This window comes from Barbus barbus (genome assembly GCF_936440315.1).
Source record: "Barbus barbus genome assembly, chromosome: 32".
NCBI classification, from domain to species: Eukaryota; Metazoa; Chordata; class Actinopteri; order Cypriniformes; family Cyprinidae; genus Barbus; species Barbus barbus.
Window position 1 is genome coordinate 16,226,465 of NC_136760.1, and position 18,854 is coordinate 16,245,318.

Here is an 18,854-nt window from a genome sequence, read left to right on the forward strand (position 1 = left end):
GATGTTGGAATTGCCCCACTTTATAGTGTTCACATCACAGTCTTTCATAGTGTTCACATTGTAGGCTACTCTCTCCCTGGATCAGGAAACAGTCCTCCATAATATGCGCTGCACACACTTGAATATTTGCATTTGTACTGTTCTGGAACAGCGTTGTAAAAATAACTTAACCACTGCAGGGCTCGCAAAATTTCTAAATCCCTGGTAGCCCTTTGGGCAGGTACTCTTCAGATTTTGGTAGCCCGAAAATGAATTTAACTAGCCCAAATAAAATAAAGACCATAAATGTCAATCAAAAACATTTTCAATACACAAATATCAACGAATATCAAGGAAAGAGTTTTATTTTACTGTTTACAAGGTATCTGCAGAATTCTTAATTTAAGGCAATTTGAAAAATTATTTCTTATACCATTTAAAACTGTCTAAGGCCTTAAAAACTCTTCAGTTTAGTTGTATCAAATTTAAGGACCCGTGGGAGCAATGTTCCCTCTAATTTTTTTTCTAGCTGAGCAAAACTTTTCTCTATTGGGTGGACATTTCGGGCACCTGAGCAAAAGCATTCTTTATACCAGACCTGTACAGCACGCATACAAAAAAGTGAGTAACTTTTAAATTTAATGTGGTATTTATATTTGATTTGACTCTTGATGTAAATAAATGATGTACATTTTAGGTTACCTGAGAAAACATTTTTACTGTACAATACACTGCAGTTCGAAAGTTTGGATCAATATTTTTTTTAAATAAGTTTCTTATGCTCATCAAGACTGTATCTTTTTGATGATAAATACTGAATATTATTTCACAAAATTATATTGTGAAATATTATTGCAATTTAAAATAAATGTTTTCTATTTTAATATACTTTAAAATGTAATTAATTCCTGTGAAGCAAAGCAGTATTTTCAGAGTCACATGATCCTTTAGAAATCATTCTAATACGCTGATTTTTAATCAATGCTGAAAACAGTTGTACTGCTTTTTAATTTTTTTTTATACTGTATTTTTTGGGACCCGTGACATTAAAAAAAAAAAAAAAAAGTTAAAAACAACAGTGTTTAGTCAAAATAGAGATTTTGTTACAATATAAACTATTCAAAAGTTTGGGGTTAGAATTTTTTTTTCTTTCTTTTTTAAAGATACTTTAAAAATGTTTAAAGAAAGTTCAATAAACTTTATTCAGCAAGGATGTGTTAAATGGATAAAATTGATAGTAAAGACTTCTATTGTTAGAAAATATTTCTATTTTGAATAAATGCTGTTCTTTTAAATTTTTTATCAAAGAATCAAAGAAAAAAGTAACACAGGTTCCAAATAAATATGAAGCAGCACAACAGTTTCAACACTGATAATAAATCAGCATATTAGAATGATTTCTGAAGGATCATGGGACACTGAAGACTGGAGTAATGATGCTGAAAATACAGCTTTGATAACAAAACAATGTCAATTATTTATCAGGTTTATAATATAGCCCTAACATAATATATTATCAAAACAAACTATTTAAACTGATAGAATAGAATAGAAACTGAAGCAAAACCTAAGCTGAGATCTGTAATTTAAATATAAAATAGTGAACATATGAATTCTTCTATAGCGGTCTAAACATCGTAATGAAGTACAGTTTGTACAATCTTGTGTGTGACTGCACATGTTTCAGAGTTTTGTTACCGTTCTTTGCCCATCCTCTGCTATTTCCAGCACTTAATCAAGCCACTCTTCTTCAATACGAGGACGTTTTATTTCACGTCATTGCGTTTGTGTTGTTTCTCGTGTTGAGCGCACCACAACCATTGAAGTATTCAGTTTCTACAGCGACTCATTTGGTGCATCGTTCTCTTTCTATGAAACCTGTAAACCGCATTCACCGGTTCACACTCTGTCGTGACATCAGCTCTATAGAGGTTTGCCCGAGCATTGCTATTCTTTCCCTTTTACGGCGACATTCAATCAAGGCTTCCCAACAAATTTTTGTGTGCGCGAGGCACATTATTTCTTCTGCGTGGCTGCGGTGGAAGAAGAAGAATGCGGTCGCGCGCGCTCAGCTTAGAGGGAACACTGCATGGGAGCCCTGTATTTAAGGAAGCCCGTCGGGCAGGGCAGTGATACATTTTGGTAGCCCGACTGGAAAACACAATAGCCCCGGGACGTCGGGCTAGCGATTTTGCGAGCTCTGCACTGATTTTTAGTTGTGCACTCATTTGGAAGGCCAAACAAAGTACTTTCGCTTTCACAACGAAACACAGCATCTCCACAACATGGCGGCGGCAGCAACAATACTACAGTGAGAATAAAAGTTACGCCGCCTTTCATTGCGTATACATTTGGGCAGTGTTAATGCAAATCTTCCCACACTGTGACATAGACATATGGGGGGTGTATTTGAATGAGCCGTTTTAGGAAGGTGTGGCAGAGTCTTAACTTTTATAAAGAATATCTCTTTGGTATTGAGACTTTAATCTTTACAACTTTACAGATCTTATATATGCAGAAACAGCTTGTAACACAAAGGAAAATATAAAATCGCATCATATGACTTTAAAGAAATATTCCCCCAAAAATTAAATCCCACCATGTCATTGCAAACCTGTATGACTGACTTCTGCGGAACACAAAAAAAGAGATGTTGAAAAATGTTGAAAACCAAGCAACACTGGAGCCCATTGACTTCCATATTATGAACAAAAAAAACACATTTCTCAAAATATGTTTTATGTTCCACAATAGAAAGTCATCAATTTTGGAATGACATGAGGGTTCATAAATATAATTTTTGTATTTGGATGAACTGTCCTTTTAAGTAAGACCCCAGTCAGATGTGTTTTAAGGGGCTTAATTTAGTGTTCTTGCATTAAAAACAAAAACTAGCTGGATTGACCACATCAGAATGGAACAGAATGCAGGTTGAATAAATCATAACTTCACACAATATGTAAAAAATGGTGCAGAGGAGTTAAAATGGCACAGAATGAATTATAGATCCCTTCAATCGCATTATTTGATAGAAATCTAATAAATGGTTTGGCAGAATATACATTTTATAATAAATCACTGTCATTGTCCTCAAAAAAATGCTGTGAGCACCACAGCCAAAAATTTTAAATTTTTTCATTCATTACTCACCCTCATGTCATTCCAAAACTGGAAGACCTTCATTCATCTTTGGAACACAAATTAAGATTTTTTTGATGAAATCCAAGAGCTTTCTGACCCTGCATAGACAGCAGCACAACTACCACGTTCAAGGCCCAGAAAGGTAGTAAGGACTTTAAAATACTCCATGTGACATCAGTGGTTCAACCTTAATTTTATGACGCTATTAAGTATTTTTATAGCTTCTTAAAATTATGGGTGAACCACTTGGATTTCTTGGTCTTGAGCGTGTCAGTTGCATCTCAAACTTCATCAAAAATATCTTAATTTGCGTTACGAAGATGAACAAAGGTCTTATGGGTTTGGAACGATATCAGGGTGAGTAATTAATGACAGAATTTTCATTTTTGGGAGAACTATCCCTTTAAGGCTAAAATCCTTATTAAATAGTTCATCATCTCTATTTACAGCATTTAGTAGCATAATTATATTCATAAAAGTCATAATCCACCGCTAGCGGTTTGCACATCTTGGCCAACTTTGACAAGGTAAAAAATATTAATATTTAGGAGCAGCTTCCTGATTTGAATTGGCTGTTGATGCAGTGTGACTGTATTCAGCGTTTTTGAGCTCAGTTATAAAAAGGCACTCATGTGCCCAGGCTCTGGTGTTGGGAAACTCTCATTTACACTTTCACAAAACTGCTTTGCACGTGGTCTAATCGCATCTGTTGCTTCAACCTCAAATGAGCCTAGACTTTCATAATGTATTAATGCACTTCCTTTCTCTCTCTTTTCCTTTTTCCTCCCTCTAGCTCAGTGGAGAATGTGTTGAAGACACTAGTCAAGAGCTGTAGACTGTAAGTGCTTTCAGTCCTACATCATTCACTAATGTGCCTATAAATGTTCAACCCCTTTCACAAAAGAATTGCACGTTGTGTGTTAATCAGCTTTTCGTTGTGCTGTTGAAAGAATCATGTAATCAGGCCGTTGTTAGGCAAGCCCACAGCTTCCACACTGAGCCGATTACAGCTCTCTTAACGCATTATACTGTTGACCTTCTCATTCATATACCAACCACTTTTCATCGTTTTGCAAGAGCTCACGTAACAAATAAACAACCATGGGTCTGAGAAAATGACATGCGATTTGGTTCTCATAGTGTTTGTGTGTGTGTCTGTGTCTGTGCATAGTTATTTTCCTGAGTCAGCCACACAGGAGATGCTTGATGAGTGGCGGCCATTACTGTGCCCATTTGATGTCACTATGCAGAAGGCCATTGGCTACTTTGAGCTCTTCTTGCCCACCATCATGCCCCCAGAACAGTATGACAAAGGCTTCAAGTAAGACTCTCTTATGCAATTTAGTAATGAAATAAGAGGGTTGCAATCTAAAATAAATTACTCAGTAATCATAAAGTGCAACCAATAAGTCTGACCCAGAGTAATAGGAGGATTTGTGCATGTTTTAGGTTATGGTTTGATGAACTGATGGATCTCTGGGTTTCAGTGCAAAACCTGCCTGCTTGGGAGGGTGTAAGTACTTCTCATTTATGAATTAATTTGTTAAAGTGCTAAATATTATGTCACCATTGGCTTTCTATCCTCTGTTAACTCTTGTTTCCTCTTACAGAATTTAGTGAATATTTTTGCACGTCTGGCTAATGACAACATAGGCTATGTGAACTGGGATCCGTACATTCCCAAGGTACTGTCCTGCTTATATATGCTACTGTTCAAAATTTTGGGGTGATGTTTTTGAAATAAGTCTCTTACTAAGGTTGCATTTATTTGATAAAGTACAGTAAAAACTGTAATATTGTGAATTATTATTATAATTTAATGTAGCAGTTTTTTTATTTTAATATATTCTAAAATATAATTTAATCTCCATTCTTCAATGTCACATTCTTTAGAAATCATTCTAATGTGCTGATTTGGTGCTTATGAAACATTCATTATCAATGTTGAAAACAGTTGTGCTGCTTGATATTTTTGTGGAAACTGTGATGCATAATTCTTTTCACGATTCTTTGATCAATAGTAAGTTCAAGAACAGCATTTATTTAAAATCCTTTCTGAATAAAAGTACCAAATTATTTCCATAAAAAGCTTACTGACCCCAGACTTTTTGAACCATAGTGTAGATGATGATCTAAAGACATCAGAGCATTTTATACTGGTACCTTGTTGTCTTGCTTCAGATCTTTACCAGGATCCTGCGTAGCTTCAATCTTCCTGTTGGCACCAGCCAAATGGTCGTTCCCAGATACTTAACCAACTCCTACGATATCGGTCACGTGGTCCTCTGGATTTCCTCCATGCTTGTAAGTCTAATGAATCATGCTCCTGCTATTATAGGTTAGTTATTAAAGGGTGCATTTATTTACAGATCTTTTATTATTTTTTTCAGGGTGGCCCACAGAATCAGGTCCAGAAACAGCTTAATGGGCTCTTCAGTAGTATTGCATCTTTCTACCACCCTTCAAACAATGGGCGCTGGCTGGTAAGATGTTCCCTATTAGGAAAAACATCCAAAACAATTTGTGCGGTGCGAGATCTTGTCTCCCTTAAAGTCCAGCCAACTTCTCGAATCCATTCTGGACTGTCTGTGGTTTGTGTGTTGTTAACTGAGTTTTATGTTTGCATGCAAGAGGGAGATATGCAGTGACAGATGGTCCTTTGACAGAGTGACTTTACATTCCATCTACTGAAACACCACTAACAACTTTCCGGTTACTGACCACCTATCATGCTAGACATGCATTCTTTTCTTGCACTCCATGACTCTGTAGAGTACCACACAGTGTCATAAGGATAGCTTGCAAATTTAATCATTTAACTCGATATGGCAACAAAGACGTTCTTCTTTGAAACTAAATGTTATTCAAGAGTGTTAATGCCAAAAAGTATTGCTAAATCTTATGCCTTTGTGCTACATTACTGTTCAAAAGTAGTGATGCACCGAAAAAAGTTTACCGAATCATTAGTAAAAAGTGGAACAGAAAATAAACTTTGAATAATACATTTAATACATTTATTAGGTAGGTGATCATTAAAACCAGTCATATTAAAGTTCTTCAGCCACAAATGACCTCTCGATATCTCAGCCAAACAGTTTTTGCAGATTGCTACTTTAGCATCCTTTTTGGCCACAATGAAGTACGTCCACACTGATGACGTTTAACACATGGCAGTTTTTTTTATTATTATTAGTTTGAAATAACTCTAAATAATGAAGCAAAGTCCCATGGCTACTAAAAGAAAAACTGTCATTTTGAGATCATTCTAAAATTTTTATTTGGTACCACAAACTTTTGACTTATGGTATTTGAAGAAGTTTGAAAAGCCCATTGGAGTGTTTCATAGCTTTTTCAGATGTTAAAGTATTGACTTCATAACGTCCAGTTTTGGTTTTTTAATGGCTAAAAAAAAATCTAATTTCTCTTACAAACGTTAAAGTTTATTGTTCTGAACGCTGTTCCATGTGTGAGTGGCACTGCTCTCTGGGAAGAAGATGCAAACTTTATCTTGCCAGGAAGGAGAGAATGGGACAAGTTGGAGAATCCAAAAGCTTAATAAAAAAAAAAAAAAATTGCCAAATGCTGGTTTCATTTGCAACAAGTCAATATAAGACTGCAAGCAAAAAAGAAAAGAGAGGCTGATAACTACTATGGGAGATGCTACAAAAAACAGCATGAAACTTTAGCTGAATGTCTTATGGGATTAATGAATTTCCAAACTTCAAAATTCATTTGTTTTGGCCATCTGCGCCAGTCATATCTTAATATCGCTACGTCTGTCTCTTATTTTCTTCTCCAGATGAAGTTGATGAAGCTTCTACAGCGTCTACCTGCCAGTGTGGTTCGGCGGCTACATCGGGAGCGCTATAAGAAACCCTGCTGGATCACTCCTGTTCCTGCCAGTCACAGACTCACGGACCAGGATGTGACAGACTTTGTGGAGAGCATGAAGCAGCCGGTACTGATGGCCATGTTCAGCAAGACCGGCAGCATGGATGCAGCTCAGGCCTTGCAGAACCTAGCCCTGATGAGACCAGAGCTGGTCATCCCACCTGTGCTGGAGAAGTGAGTGTGTGGATCTGCTGGAGATGTTCAAAGCCTTTAGGCGTTAATATCAGGCAGATAGCGCTGATTAATCAGCCTAATTTACAGAAAAAGGTTACGATGACTTCAAAGCTAAACCAGCAAAGTGCATTCACCCCACAGTCTTTTTATTAATCTATTCTGATAAATTTGTTTGTATATGATGTATAGCTGATGAAATGTGCTTAATTTTGTAGTATTTTAAACAGTTATTGAAGATGAGTTGCTGTATAAATTCATGATTTAAAGTCATAAAGCTGTATCATAATTTCTTTTATTCGCTGTCAGGATTTACAAATCCAGTCTCTGTAAATAGGCTTTGTAAGCACTCATCTTAGAATCCAGCATAAAGCAGGAGCTGGATTTTTCCCAAAGGAGGAACCTACTAAAAGCAAATGTGTGAATGTGCTGCCCCCTGCAGGACGTATCCTGCTATGGAGACCCTGACGGAGCCGCACCAGCTTACTGCCACTCTCAGCTGCATGATTGGCATGGCCCGCAGTCTTCTCAGCGGTGGCCGACATTATCCCGAAGGTCCTGCGCACGTCCTGCCCCTGCTAATGAGAGCACTGCCTGGTGTTGATCCTAATGACTTCAGCAAATGCATGGTGGGTAAACTGTGAAATACATTACCAATTAAATAAAGAATTTTGATTCCTTGTTGTTGCTCTCTCGACTGTGATTTTATTCCTGAATGACTTAAAATAATGTTCACACATTTTGTTTTTAGATCACGTTCCAGTTCATTGCTACTTTTACTACTTTAGTGCCTTTGGTGGACTGTTCATCAGCCCTCCATGAGAAGAATGACTTGACAGAGGTAGGGCTCTGAAAGGGCTCTTATGTAAAAGACCCACTGCAGAGGTTTTACATAATTATTCTTTCTGTATTCTGTCATAAAATATTTTATTTGTTGTAGATGGAGAGAGAGTTGTGCTCGGCTTCTGCTGAGTTTGAAGACTTTGTTCTGCAGTTCATGGACAGGTGAGTCATTTAGTGAAATGTGTGTGCCTGGAAAAAGCATAATACACTATTGTTGTGGCTTATGCCCTATTTTGTGTGTCTGTAGGTGTTTTGCATTGATTGACAGCAGCACTCTGGAGCAGACACGCGAGGAGACGGAGACAGAGAAAATGACTCATTTAGAGAGTCTGGTGGAGCTGGGCCTTTCATCCACCTTCAGCACCATTCTGACACAATGCTCCATGGAGATATTTAAGGTTTTTTTTTTTTTTTTTTTTTTTTTTCTTTAATGAAAACAGTGTTTATTACAAAAAAAGTCTCAGACCTCTCTGTTTTCTTTGCCTCTTAGTAATTAGATTTTGCTAACCTTACAAATATTTATACAGGGTACCCGTGGGGTCTTAAAAGCATTGAAAAGTCTTAAATTTGATAATCTCAAATTAAGGCCTTAATAGCCTTGAATTTGGTATACAAAGTCTTGGATTTCGTTACAAAGGTCTTTTTTTTTTTTTTTTCCTCTCCTAGGATTAAGTTCATACCGTAACAAAATTAACTGTTACTAATGTAGGCTAATTATAAATTCATGCAGCGTAACTTTGAGTGCACCTCACGCTCCACGTCATAGCAGAATGCGCGAAAGCGTGCGCACCCGTTACTATGCAGGGCTCGCAAAATCGCTAGCCCGACGTCCCGGGGCTATTGCGTTTTCCAGTCGGGCTACCAAAATGTATCACTGCCCTGCCCGACGGGCTACCTTAAATACAGGGCTCCCACGCAATGTTCTCTCTAAGCTGAGCGCACGCGCGACCGCGTTCTTCTTCCACCGCAGCCGCGCGTTTGATTGAATGCCGCCAGTAAAAGGGAAAGAATACCAAGGCTCAGGCAAACCGCTATAGAGCTGATGTCACGACAGAGTTAGAACCGGTTTCACAGAAAGAGCACGATGTGCACCAAATGAGTCGCTGTAGAAACTGAATAATTCAATGGTTGCGGTGCGCTCAACACGAGAAACAACACAAACACAATGACGTGAAATAAAACGTCCTCGTATTAAAGAAGAGTGGCTTGATTAAGTGCTGGAAATAGTGGAGGATGGGTAACAAAACTCTGAAACGTACAGTCACACACAAGATTGTACAAACTGTACTTCATAACGATGCTTAGACCGCTATAGAAGAATTCATATGTTCACTATTTTATATTTAAATTACAGATCTCAGCTTAAGTTTTGCTTCAGTTTGTATTCTATTCTATCAGTTTAAATAGTTTGTTTTGATAATATATTATGTTAGGCCTATATTATAGACTCAAAAACAAGGTCAATTATTTATCAGGTGTTTGACTTTGAGTCTCTTGCTCATCAAGGCTGTATTCATTTCAAAAAAACAGATAAAACAGTGATATAGTGAAATATTATTGCACTTTCTAATATTGGTTTCCTACTTTAATACCTATACTTTAAAATAGCATTTATTCCTGTGATCAAAGCTGTATTTTCAGCATCATTACTCCAGTCTTCAGTGTCCCATGATCCTTCAGAAATCATTCTAATATGCTGATTTATTATCAGTGTTGAAACTGTTGTGCTGCTTCATATTTATTTGGAACCTGTGTTACTTTTTTCTTTGATTCTTTGATAAAAAGTTTAAAAGAACAGCATTTATTCAAAATAGAAATATTTTCTAACAATAGAAGTCTTTACTATCAATTTTATCCATTTAACACATCCTTGCTGAATAAAGTTTATTTAACTTTCTTTAAACATTTTTAAAGTATCTTTAAAAAAGAGAGAAAAATTTCTGACCCCCAAATTTTGAATAGTTTATATTGTAACAAAATCTCTATTTTGACTAAACACTGTTCTTTTTAACTTTTTATTTTTAAAAAATATCACAGGTCCCAAAAAATACAGTATAAAAAAAAAACAGTACAACTGTTTCCAACATTGATTAAAAATCAACGTATTAGAATGACTTCTAAAGGATCATGTGACTCTGAAAATACTGCTTTGCTTCACAGGAATTAATTACATTTTAAAGTATATTAAAATAGAAAACAATTATTTTAAATTGCAATAATATTTCACAATATTATATAATGGGATATTTCATATTTCGTAATATTATATAAAATGGGAAAGTGTCGGTTTAATCCGCTGTGGCCAAGGAATCCGAATTACGTTTGGGTCAAGCCTGTGCCAGGAAATGACCGCGAGGCCTATTGCAACCAAGAGAAATATAACTGATAATTTAAATAGAATGTTTTATTTAATTCAAGTAGCCTACTTGTACATAATTATTTTCTAGGGTTCGAAATTTATACAGATTTGACATTTTCCCCTCATACTTCTGTCGGAATGGGTACGAAGTTGGCATTGAATTTCATTTGAAATGGTATTAAAAAGGTCTTAAAAAGCCTTGAATTTCATTTGGAGGATCCTGGGGGTACCCTGATATATATAAAAAATACATTTTTAGACAATTGAATTGCATTTATTACAACAGTAGTCTCAAAAGCTGTTGTGTTTTTAACAATCTTGGCTATATTAATTAATATTAATCTGAGCTGATTTAGTAAAGAAGTGAGTTGTGTGAATCATCCTATGAGTCAGACCAGTGACTCTTTATAGACTGATTCACCGGTTGTTTTGACTGATTAATCGGTCAAATTTGACAGCGTATTGCACTGTGATTGCATTTGTGTAAAGTCAGCGAGGACAGCAAAAGTTTTTTTTTTGTCTATAGATATACAGTGGATATAAAAAGTCTAGATTCAAGATTCAAGAGTTTTATTTGTCACATACACAATTATACAGGGTATAACCAGCAGTGAAATGTAGGTCAGGTCCGCTCCAAGGACAGTGCAATTATATAGAATACAAATATTAAGAGAAGAAAAAATAAAATAAAAGATAAGATAAAAAATATAAATATAAATGTGCAGGTCAGTATGTTGTTGACTTAAATAGTAATAAGAGGAATGTACAAAAATAATGTGCAAAAAGTTGTACAGGGTATTTAAATAGCAGCAATATGAGGTAGAGAAACATTATGAATAGCTTATTGATATGGTGATATTTACATGGAGTCAAGTGATGTTATGACACAGACCTAGTGTAATAACATCACAAGACCAAGACCAAGTCTACACACCTAGTCTAAATTGTATTTTACATTATATAAATTAAAACGTTGCTTAATCATTGACAGTATTACTGTTTTTGCTGTATTTTTGATCAAATATATGCAGACTTGGTGGACATAAAATTTCTTTCAAAAACATGTAAAAAAAAAAAAAACATTTCAAACTTTTGAACAGTGTATTTTCTCATATACACCTAAATATTATCTGTTAACAGCTGTTATCTGTCTATAGGTTGCTCTTGAGAAAGTCTTCAACTTTGCCACCACCAACATCTTTGAGACTCGTGTCGCAGGCAGGATGGTGGCAGACATGTGCAGAGCAGCTGCTAAGGTAATACTTTCCCTTTGCCCAACTTGTGCCGACACACACACAGCTGTGGGGCCACATTGATTCAACTGTCCTCTGCTTTGTTTCAGTGTCACCCGGCTGAGTCTCTCAGGCTGTTTGTACCACACTGCTGTAACGCCATTACTCATCTAACTGCCAGTGCGTACAAGAACATAAATGACAGTTTATGTTATCTTGAGTCTGTGTCAGCATCCTCACTTGTGTTTTGGTGTGTTTCAGATGAAGATATTTCAAATGAGGAAGAACTGGATAAAGAACTCCTCTGGAACCTTCAGCTGCTGTCTGAGGTCAAAATAACACTATATCAAACTGCACACAAAAGATTATGTACAGAAGAATGTATTAAATGTATTACAAAATCATGATAGCTGCCTAAAAATGTACTCACCTCCTCATGTTTTTCCAAACCGGTTTGACTTTATTTTTTCTAAAGAACATAAAAAAGGATATGCTGTTAGTAATCAAGCAGTTTCCGTTCCCATTGACTTCCATGTTTTTTTCATATAATAATAGTCAGTGAGAATCAAAACTGTTTGGTTACAAACATTCTTTAAAATAGAATTTATGTTCCACCGAATAAGTAAAGTCATACAACTTTGGAGCAACATGAGTGCAAGTAAATGAGGACAGAATTTAGGTGGTCTATGCATTTAAATAGGTTGCACTATGAAGTTTGTATCACATGCACTTTCCATTAGGTACAGTAATGGGGTCACTGCTTATGAAGAGCTTTTCCACAACAATCACCTTACATCTGTTTTGACACTAGACAACAATTGTTGTGTATCTCATATTACCACCACTTCTTGCTTCAGGTGACTCGTGTGGATGGAGAAAAGCTCCTCCCGTACCGTAAACAGCTGGTACAAACTCTACAGCTGACCCTGCGTTTGCGCTGTAAGCAGGGCTACACTCTGGCCTGCAATCTGCTGCATCATATCCTGCGTTCCACAGCGCTCACTTACCCCACAGACTACTGCAGTGTGCCCGGCGGCTTCAACAAACCCCTGCAAGAGTACTTGCCCATTAAGGTACTGTGAATGTGTCTGGTACATGTGAGGACATTTGACCAGTGAAGAGAACAGAGCACTGTATTCGATCATTGTTGATCCCATGAGTTCTAACTACCTCCCTTCTTGTTCTTTAAACAGGACTGGGGTCGTCCGGGGGACCTTTGGAACCTGGAGATCCGGTGGCACGTACCCAGCGCAGAGGAGACGGCATTCGTTTTCTATGTTCTGGACCTGTTGCTGCAGCCAGAGCTTCAGCGTCTGCAGAAATACGCACAGGGAGAGCAGGAAATGAGCAGGTCAGGTGTCAAAAGTGCACTCTGTAATAATGGTAAAGACAAAAAAATCATCATTCTGTATTAGTTTTTAAAATCTTGAATATTTTCTTAAGTTGCTTTTGCTAATGCTGACACGTTTCTGAACTTTAAACAGAGATGATGTTCTTCAGAGTCTGTGTATAGTCCAGCACTGTCTGCTGGGGGCTGGCAGCATGCTCCCCCCTCTTGATGGACCCACAGTCACCGGCCTGTAAGTCCTGAAACTCGCTGTGATATAGAGCAAAGTTTGCTCTAAGCAGCAGATATGTGAAGGGACACACAGCACTGATTAAATTGTATTTCATTTTTAAAAGGGAAAAATAAATATAATGAAAACTTGTATTAATCAAGGACACATTAAATTGATAAAAGTGATCGTACAGATGTTTATAATGTTACAAAAGTTTTCGATTTCATATAAATTCAGTTTTTTTTTTTACTTTCTATTCATGGTATCCAGAAAGACATTAAACAAAGCAACTGTTTTCAACAGTCATAATAAAAAAAGTTAAAGACCGCTAAATGGCTGCTTCAGGTTTACCCTCAAAGGAATAAATTAAATTTTCAAATATATTACACATTTGAAAAGAGAATAAAGTTGTTTGTATTTGTAAAAAAAATGAAAAAAGACAATTTACAGTACTTTCATCAAATAATTGCAGCCATTAAAAAAAAAAAAAAAAATTTTTTTTGTTTTTTGTTTTTGTTCATTCTCCTTTGTGCAGTGTACCCAGCATGGTTAGTTTGGAGGAAACAAAACTGTACATTGGTGTCGACTATGGTAAGACAAACCTGGGGAAGTTCATATTAAAACTCTGCTTATGAAACCTGTTGTGATGAATGTCCAGTTAGAATAAGTTGTTGTGCATCATGATGATGGAATAGGTAGATCAGCTTCTCAGTAAGACATTGCTGATTTTTCCAGATGAGTCCAGAGAGAACTACCGTGAGGCCATCTGTAAAGTGATGAGAGAGTTGCTTCGTAAGTGATGCTCATTTAGAACACCTTCCAGCACACAAAATTTACTTAATCTACTTTTCTTAAGACAAGCATCTTCTAATTCTCTTCTGTAGATTACATTCTGGAACACTCAGAGGATGACACCAAATCCCTTTTCGCCATTATCAAGGCAAGTGTGAACAGTAGATATTTGTGGAAAATGAATTGATCACTGTTCATTAAGTTTGTATTGGATCATAAAGCAATTATTAGGCATTACAGTTTTGTGATTTATCAGTTGTTTGTGTCTCTCAGATCATCAGTGACTTGATGCACTTCAGAGGTTCCCACAAACACGAGTTTGACTCTCGTTGGAAGAGTTTCACCTTGGTGAAGAAGTCGATGGAGAACAGGGTGTGCAGCTGGGCCTAAAAAATCTCCTGTGCCATTTATTTGAAATGTATAATTGTTTTATGAATCTTCTTATTCTCTCCAGCTTCATGGGAAGAAACAGCACATCAGAGCTCTTCTGATTGACAGAGTTCTCCTTCAGCATGAGGTAGGAGCAAATGCTATAATAACCTGGCATAGTGATTTGACGCAAAATAGATATTGTAGAGCTGTCACAATACCATATTTTCACTACACGATTTTCATGGCCAAAAGAATTCACAAGAACAATGTTGTCGTTATGTCTATAGAATATATACAAGATAGATATATATGTACACTCACCTAAAGAATTATTAGGAACACCTGTTCAATTTCTCATTAATGCAATTATCTAATCAACCAATCACATGGCAGTTGCTTCAATGCATTTAGGGGTGTGGTCCTGGTCAAGACAATCTCCTGAACTCCAAACTGAATGTCAGAATGGGAAAGAAAGGAGATTTAAGCAATTTTGAGCGTGGCATGGTTGTTGGTGCCAGACGGGCCGGTCTGAGTATTTCACAATCTGCTCAGTTACTGGGATTTTCACGCACAACCATTTCTAGGGTTTACAAAGAATGGTGTGAAAAGGGAAAAACATCCAGTATGCGGCAGTCCTGTGGGCGAAAATGCCTTGTTGATGCTAGAGGTCAGAGGAGAATGGGCCGACTGATTCAAGCTGATAGAAGAGCAACTTTGACTGAAACAACCTCTCGTTACAACCAAGGTATGCAGCAAAGCATTTGTGAAGCCACAACACGCACAACCTTGAGGCAGATGGGCTACAACAGCAGAAGACCCCACCGGGTACCACTCATCTCCACTACAAATAGGAAAAAGAGGCTACAATTTGCACGAGCTCACCAAAACTGGACGGTTGAAGACTGGAAAAATGTTGCCTGGTCTGATGAGTCTCGATTTCTGTTGAGACATTCAGATGGTAGAGTCAGAATTTGGCGTAAACAGAATGGAACATGGATCCATCATGCCTTGTTACCACTGTGCAGGCTGGTGGTGGTGGTGTAATGGTGTGGGGGATGTTTTCTTGGCACACTTTAGGCCGCTTAGTGCCAATTGGGCATCGTTTAAATGCCACGGCCTACCTGAGCATTGTTTCTGACCATGTCCATCCCTTTATGACCACCATGTACCCATCCTCTGATGGCTACTTCCAGCAGGATAATGCACCATGTCACAAAGCTCGAATCATTTCAAATTGGTTTCTTGAACATGACGATGAGTTCACTGTACTAAAATGGCCCCCACAGTCACCAGATCTCAACCCAATAGAGCATCTTTGGGATGTGGTGGAACGGGAGCTTCGTGCCCTGGATGTGCATCCCACAAATCTCCATCAACTGCAAAATGCTATCCTATCAATATGGGCCAACATTTCTAAAGAATGCTTTCAGCACCTTGTTGAATCAATGCCACGTAGAATTAAGGCAGTTCTGAAGGCGAAAGGGGGTCAAACACAGTATTAGTATGGTGTTCCTAATAATCCTTTAGGTGTATGTATGTGTATATATATATATATATATATATATATATATATATATATATATATATATATATATATATATATATATATATATATATATATATATATATACTGAACAAAATTATAAATGCAACACTTTTGTTTTTGCCCCCATTTTTCATGAGCTGAACTCAGTCAAGTCACCTTTATTTATATAGCGCTTTTAACAATCCAGATTGTGTCAAAGCACTTAACAGTATCAAATTGGAGGATAGAGTGTCAGTAATGTATAAAAATAAGATTAAACACTCATTTCATTATTGAATTCAGAGATGTCATTGTCTAGATCAGTTTAGTTTAAATAGTTTCTGCAAAATCAAATTGACTATAATCACTAGAAATTAAGTGTCCCCAACTGAGCAAGCCAGAGGCGACAGTGGCAAAGAGACAAAACTCCCTCTGTGACAGAATGGAGAAAAAAAAACCTTGGGAGATACCAGGCTCAGTTGGGTGGTCAGTTCTCCTCTGACCAAAGATCTAATACTTTTTCTATGTACACAAAAGGCCTATTTCTCTCAAATATTGTTCACAAATCTGTCTAAATCTGTGTTAGTGAGCACTTCTCCTTTGCCGAGATAATCCATCCACCTCACAGGTGTGGCATATCAAGATGCTGATTAGACAGCATGATTATTGCACAGGCTTTAGGCTGGCCACAATAAAAGGCCACTCTAAAATGTGCAGTTTTACTGTATTGGGGGGGGTCCGAAAACCAGTCAGTATCTGGTGTGACCACCATTTTCCTCATGCAGTGCAACACATCTCCTTCGCACAGAGTTGATCAGGTTGTCCACTCCTCTTCAATGGCTGTGCGAAGTTGCTGGATATTGGCAGGAACTGGAACACGCTGACGTATACGCTAGTCCAGAGCATCCCAAACATGCTCAATGGGTGACATGTCCGGTTAGTATGCTGGCCATGCAAGAACTGGGATGTTTTCAGCGTCCAGGAATTGTGTACAGATCCTTGCAACATGGGGCCGTGCATTATCATGCTGCAACATGAGGTGCTGGTCGTGGATGAATGGCACAACAATGGGCCTAAGGATCTCGTCACGGTATCTCTGTGCATTCAAAATGCCATCAATAAAATGCACCTGTGTTCGTTGTCCATAACATACTCCTGCCCATACCATAACCCCACCGCCACCATGGTCCACTCGTTGACATCAGCAAACCTCTCATCCACACGACGCCATACATGCTGTCTGCCATCTGCCCTGTACAGTGAAAACCGGGATTCATCTGAGAAGAGAACACCTCTCCAAAGTGCCAGACGCCATCGAATGTGAGCATTTGCCCACTCAAGTCGGTTATAACGATGAACTGCAGTCAGGTCGAGACGCCGATGAGGACGACGAGCATGCAGATGAGCTTCCCTGAGACGGTTTCTGACAGTTTGTGCAGAAATTCTTTGGTTATGCAAACCGATTGTTGCAGCAGCTGTTCGGGTGGCTGGTCTCAGGCGATCTTGGAGGTGAAGATGCTGGATGTGGAGGTCCTGGGCTGGTGTGGTTACACGTGGTCTGTGGTTGTGAGGCCGGTCGGATGTACTGCCAAATTCTCTGAAACGCCTTTGGAGACGGCTTATGGTAGAGAAATGAACATTCAATTCACGGGCAACAGCTCTGGTGGACATTCCTGCAGTCAGCATGACAATTGCACGCTCCCTCAAAACTTGCGACACCTGTGGCATTGTGCTGTGTGATAAAACTGCACATTTTAGAGTGGCCTTTTATTGTGGCCAGCCTAAGACACACCTGTGCAATAATCATGCTGTCTAATCAGCATCTTGATATGCCACACCTGTGAGGTGGATGGATTATCTCGGCAAAGGAGAAGTGCTCACTAACACAGATTTAGACAGATTTGTGAACAATATTTGAGAGAAATAGGCCTTTTGTGTGCATAGAAAAAGTCTTAGATCTTTAGTTCAGCTCATGAAAAATGGGGGCAAAAACAAAAGTGTTGCGTTTATAATTTTGTTCAGTGTATATTTGATTTCTCATTTTATTAAGTGTGACAACCAACATAAGGCAGTTTCCCACCTATAATTTTGGAGTGTCAACCAGATAGTTACTGATGCTGGATTATATACTATTAAATATTATCATATGTATAGTTTTAACATGATATTTATATTTAATTTCTTTTGAATATTAAATTGTCGATACCAGTATATTTTAACACCCCAAGTAGGAAGTTTAATTTTTTTTCTGCTCTCAACGTTTAGATGCGGAAGTTGCAAGTCGAGGGCTGTGAATATAAGACTGTTCATCAGGATCTGTTGAGGGACCTTTTGCGTCTTTCCACCAGCACCTACAGCCAGGTCTGATTCCACATTCACCAAATTTTACAAAAAGATAATCCCCTTTATTTTATATGTTCTCCTGAATACCCATTTATTGGACCCTCAGGTCCGCAGCAAGGCCCAAAATGTGTTGTTCACAGCTTTGGGGACCTATAACTTCTGCTGCAGAGACATTACTCCACGTGTCCTGGAGCTACTGGAGCCCACACGAACTGATGTCACCCAGCAACAGTTCAAGGTATATAGTCTATTCTTTTCACTTTCTATCATTAGCATAACGCTGTATTTATCTTTAATTTAATAATTTAATACCTTTGTTTTTATCATAATTTGCTTTAGGGGGCGCTCTACTGCTTGCTTGGGAACCATTGCGGAGTGTGCCTTGCTAACCTACATGACTGGGATTGCATCGCTCAGACATGGCCGGCCATAGTGCGCTCAGGCCTCAGCTCAGCTATGTCTCTAGAGAAGCCCTCCATTGTCAGACTCTTCGATGACCTTGCAGACAAAGTCCACAGGCAGTACGAGACCATCGGCATCGATTTCACAGTGAGCAACGTCGTCTTTTTTGTACATAAATTTTGGAGTTATGTGGTGTGTCGTTCAGACTGTTAAAGTGCGGATACATTTATCATTGTTTGGTGACT

General features: G+C 37.9%; 1 protein-coding gene across 2 annotated transcripts in view; it reads left to right on the forward strand.

Moving 5' to 3' along the window:
* LOC306852405 (proteasome activator complex subunit 4B) overlaps positions 1-18,854 on the forward strand; it is a 45,181-nt gene that overhangs the window by 9,711 nt on the left and 16,616 nt on the right. For both annotated transcript variants that reach the window (XM_079389181.1, XM_079389182.1), the window contains 25 exons: positions 3,914-3,958; positions 4,292-4,441; positions 4,570-4,633; positions 4,731-4,805; positions 5,302-5,424; positions 5,511-5,603; positions 6,920-7,185; positions 7,625-7,811; positions 7,934-8,023; positions 8,123-8,187; positions 8,273-8,423; positions 11,542-11,640; positions 11,727-11,796; positions 11,878-11,945; positions 12,474-12,689; positions 12,810-12,967; positions 13,101-13,196; positions 13,711-13,766; positions 13,911-13,967; positions 14,060-14,115; positions 14,241-14,339; positions 14,422-14,484; positions 18,130-18,225; positions 18,314-18,445; positions 18,547-18,756. In XM_079389181.1, coding sequence (XP_079245307.1) covers positions 3,914-3,958; positions 4,292-4,441; positions 4,570-4,633; positions 4,731-4,805; positions 5,302-5,424; positions 5,511-5,603; positions 6,920-7,185; positions 7,625-7,811; positions 7,934-8,023; positions 8,123-8,187; positions 8,273-8,423; positions 11,542-11,640; positions 11,727-11,796; positions 11,878-11,945; positions 12,474-12,689; positions 12,810-12,967; positions 13,101-13,196; positions 13,711-13,766; positions 13,911-13,967; positions 14,060-14,115; positions 14,241-14,339; positions 14,422-14,484; positions 18,130-18,225; positions 18,314-18,445; positions 18,547-18,756 — 2,785 coding nt within the window. The remainder of the gene's footprint in view (positions 1-3,913; positions 3,959-4,291; positions 4,442-4,569; positions 4,634-4,730; positions 4,806-5,301; positions 5,425-5,510; positions 5,604-6,919; positions 7,186-7,624; positions 7,812-7,933; positions 8,024-8,122; positions 8,188-8,272; positions 8,424-11,541; positions 11,641-11,726; positions 11,797-11,877; positions 11,946-12,473; positions 12,690-12,809; positions 12,968-13,100; positions 13,197-13,710; positions 13,767-13,910; positions 13,968-14,059; positions 14,116-14,240; positions 14,340-14,421; positions 14,485-18,129; positions 18,226-18,313; positions 18,446-18,546; positions 18,757-18,854) is intronic.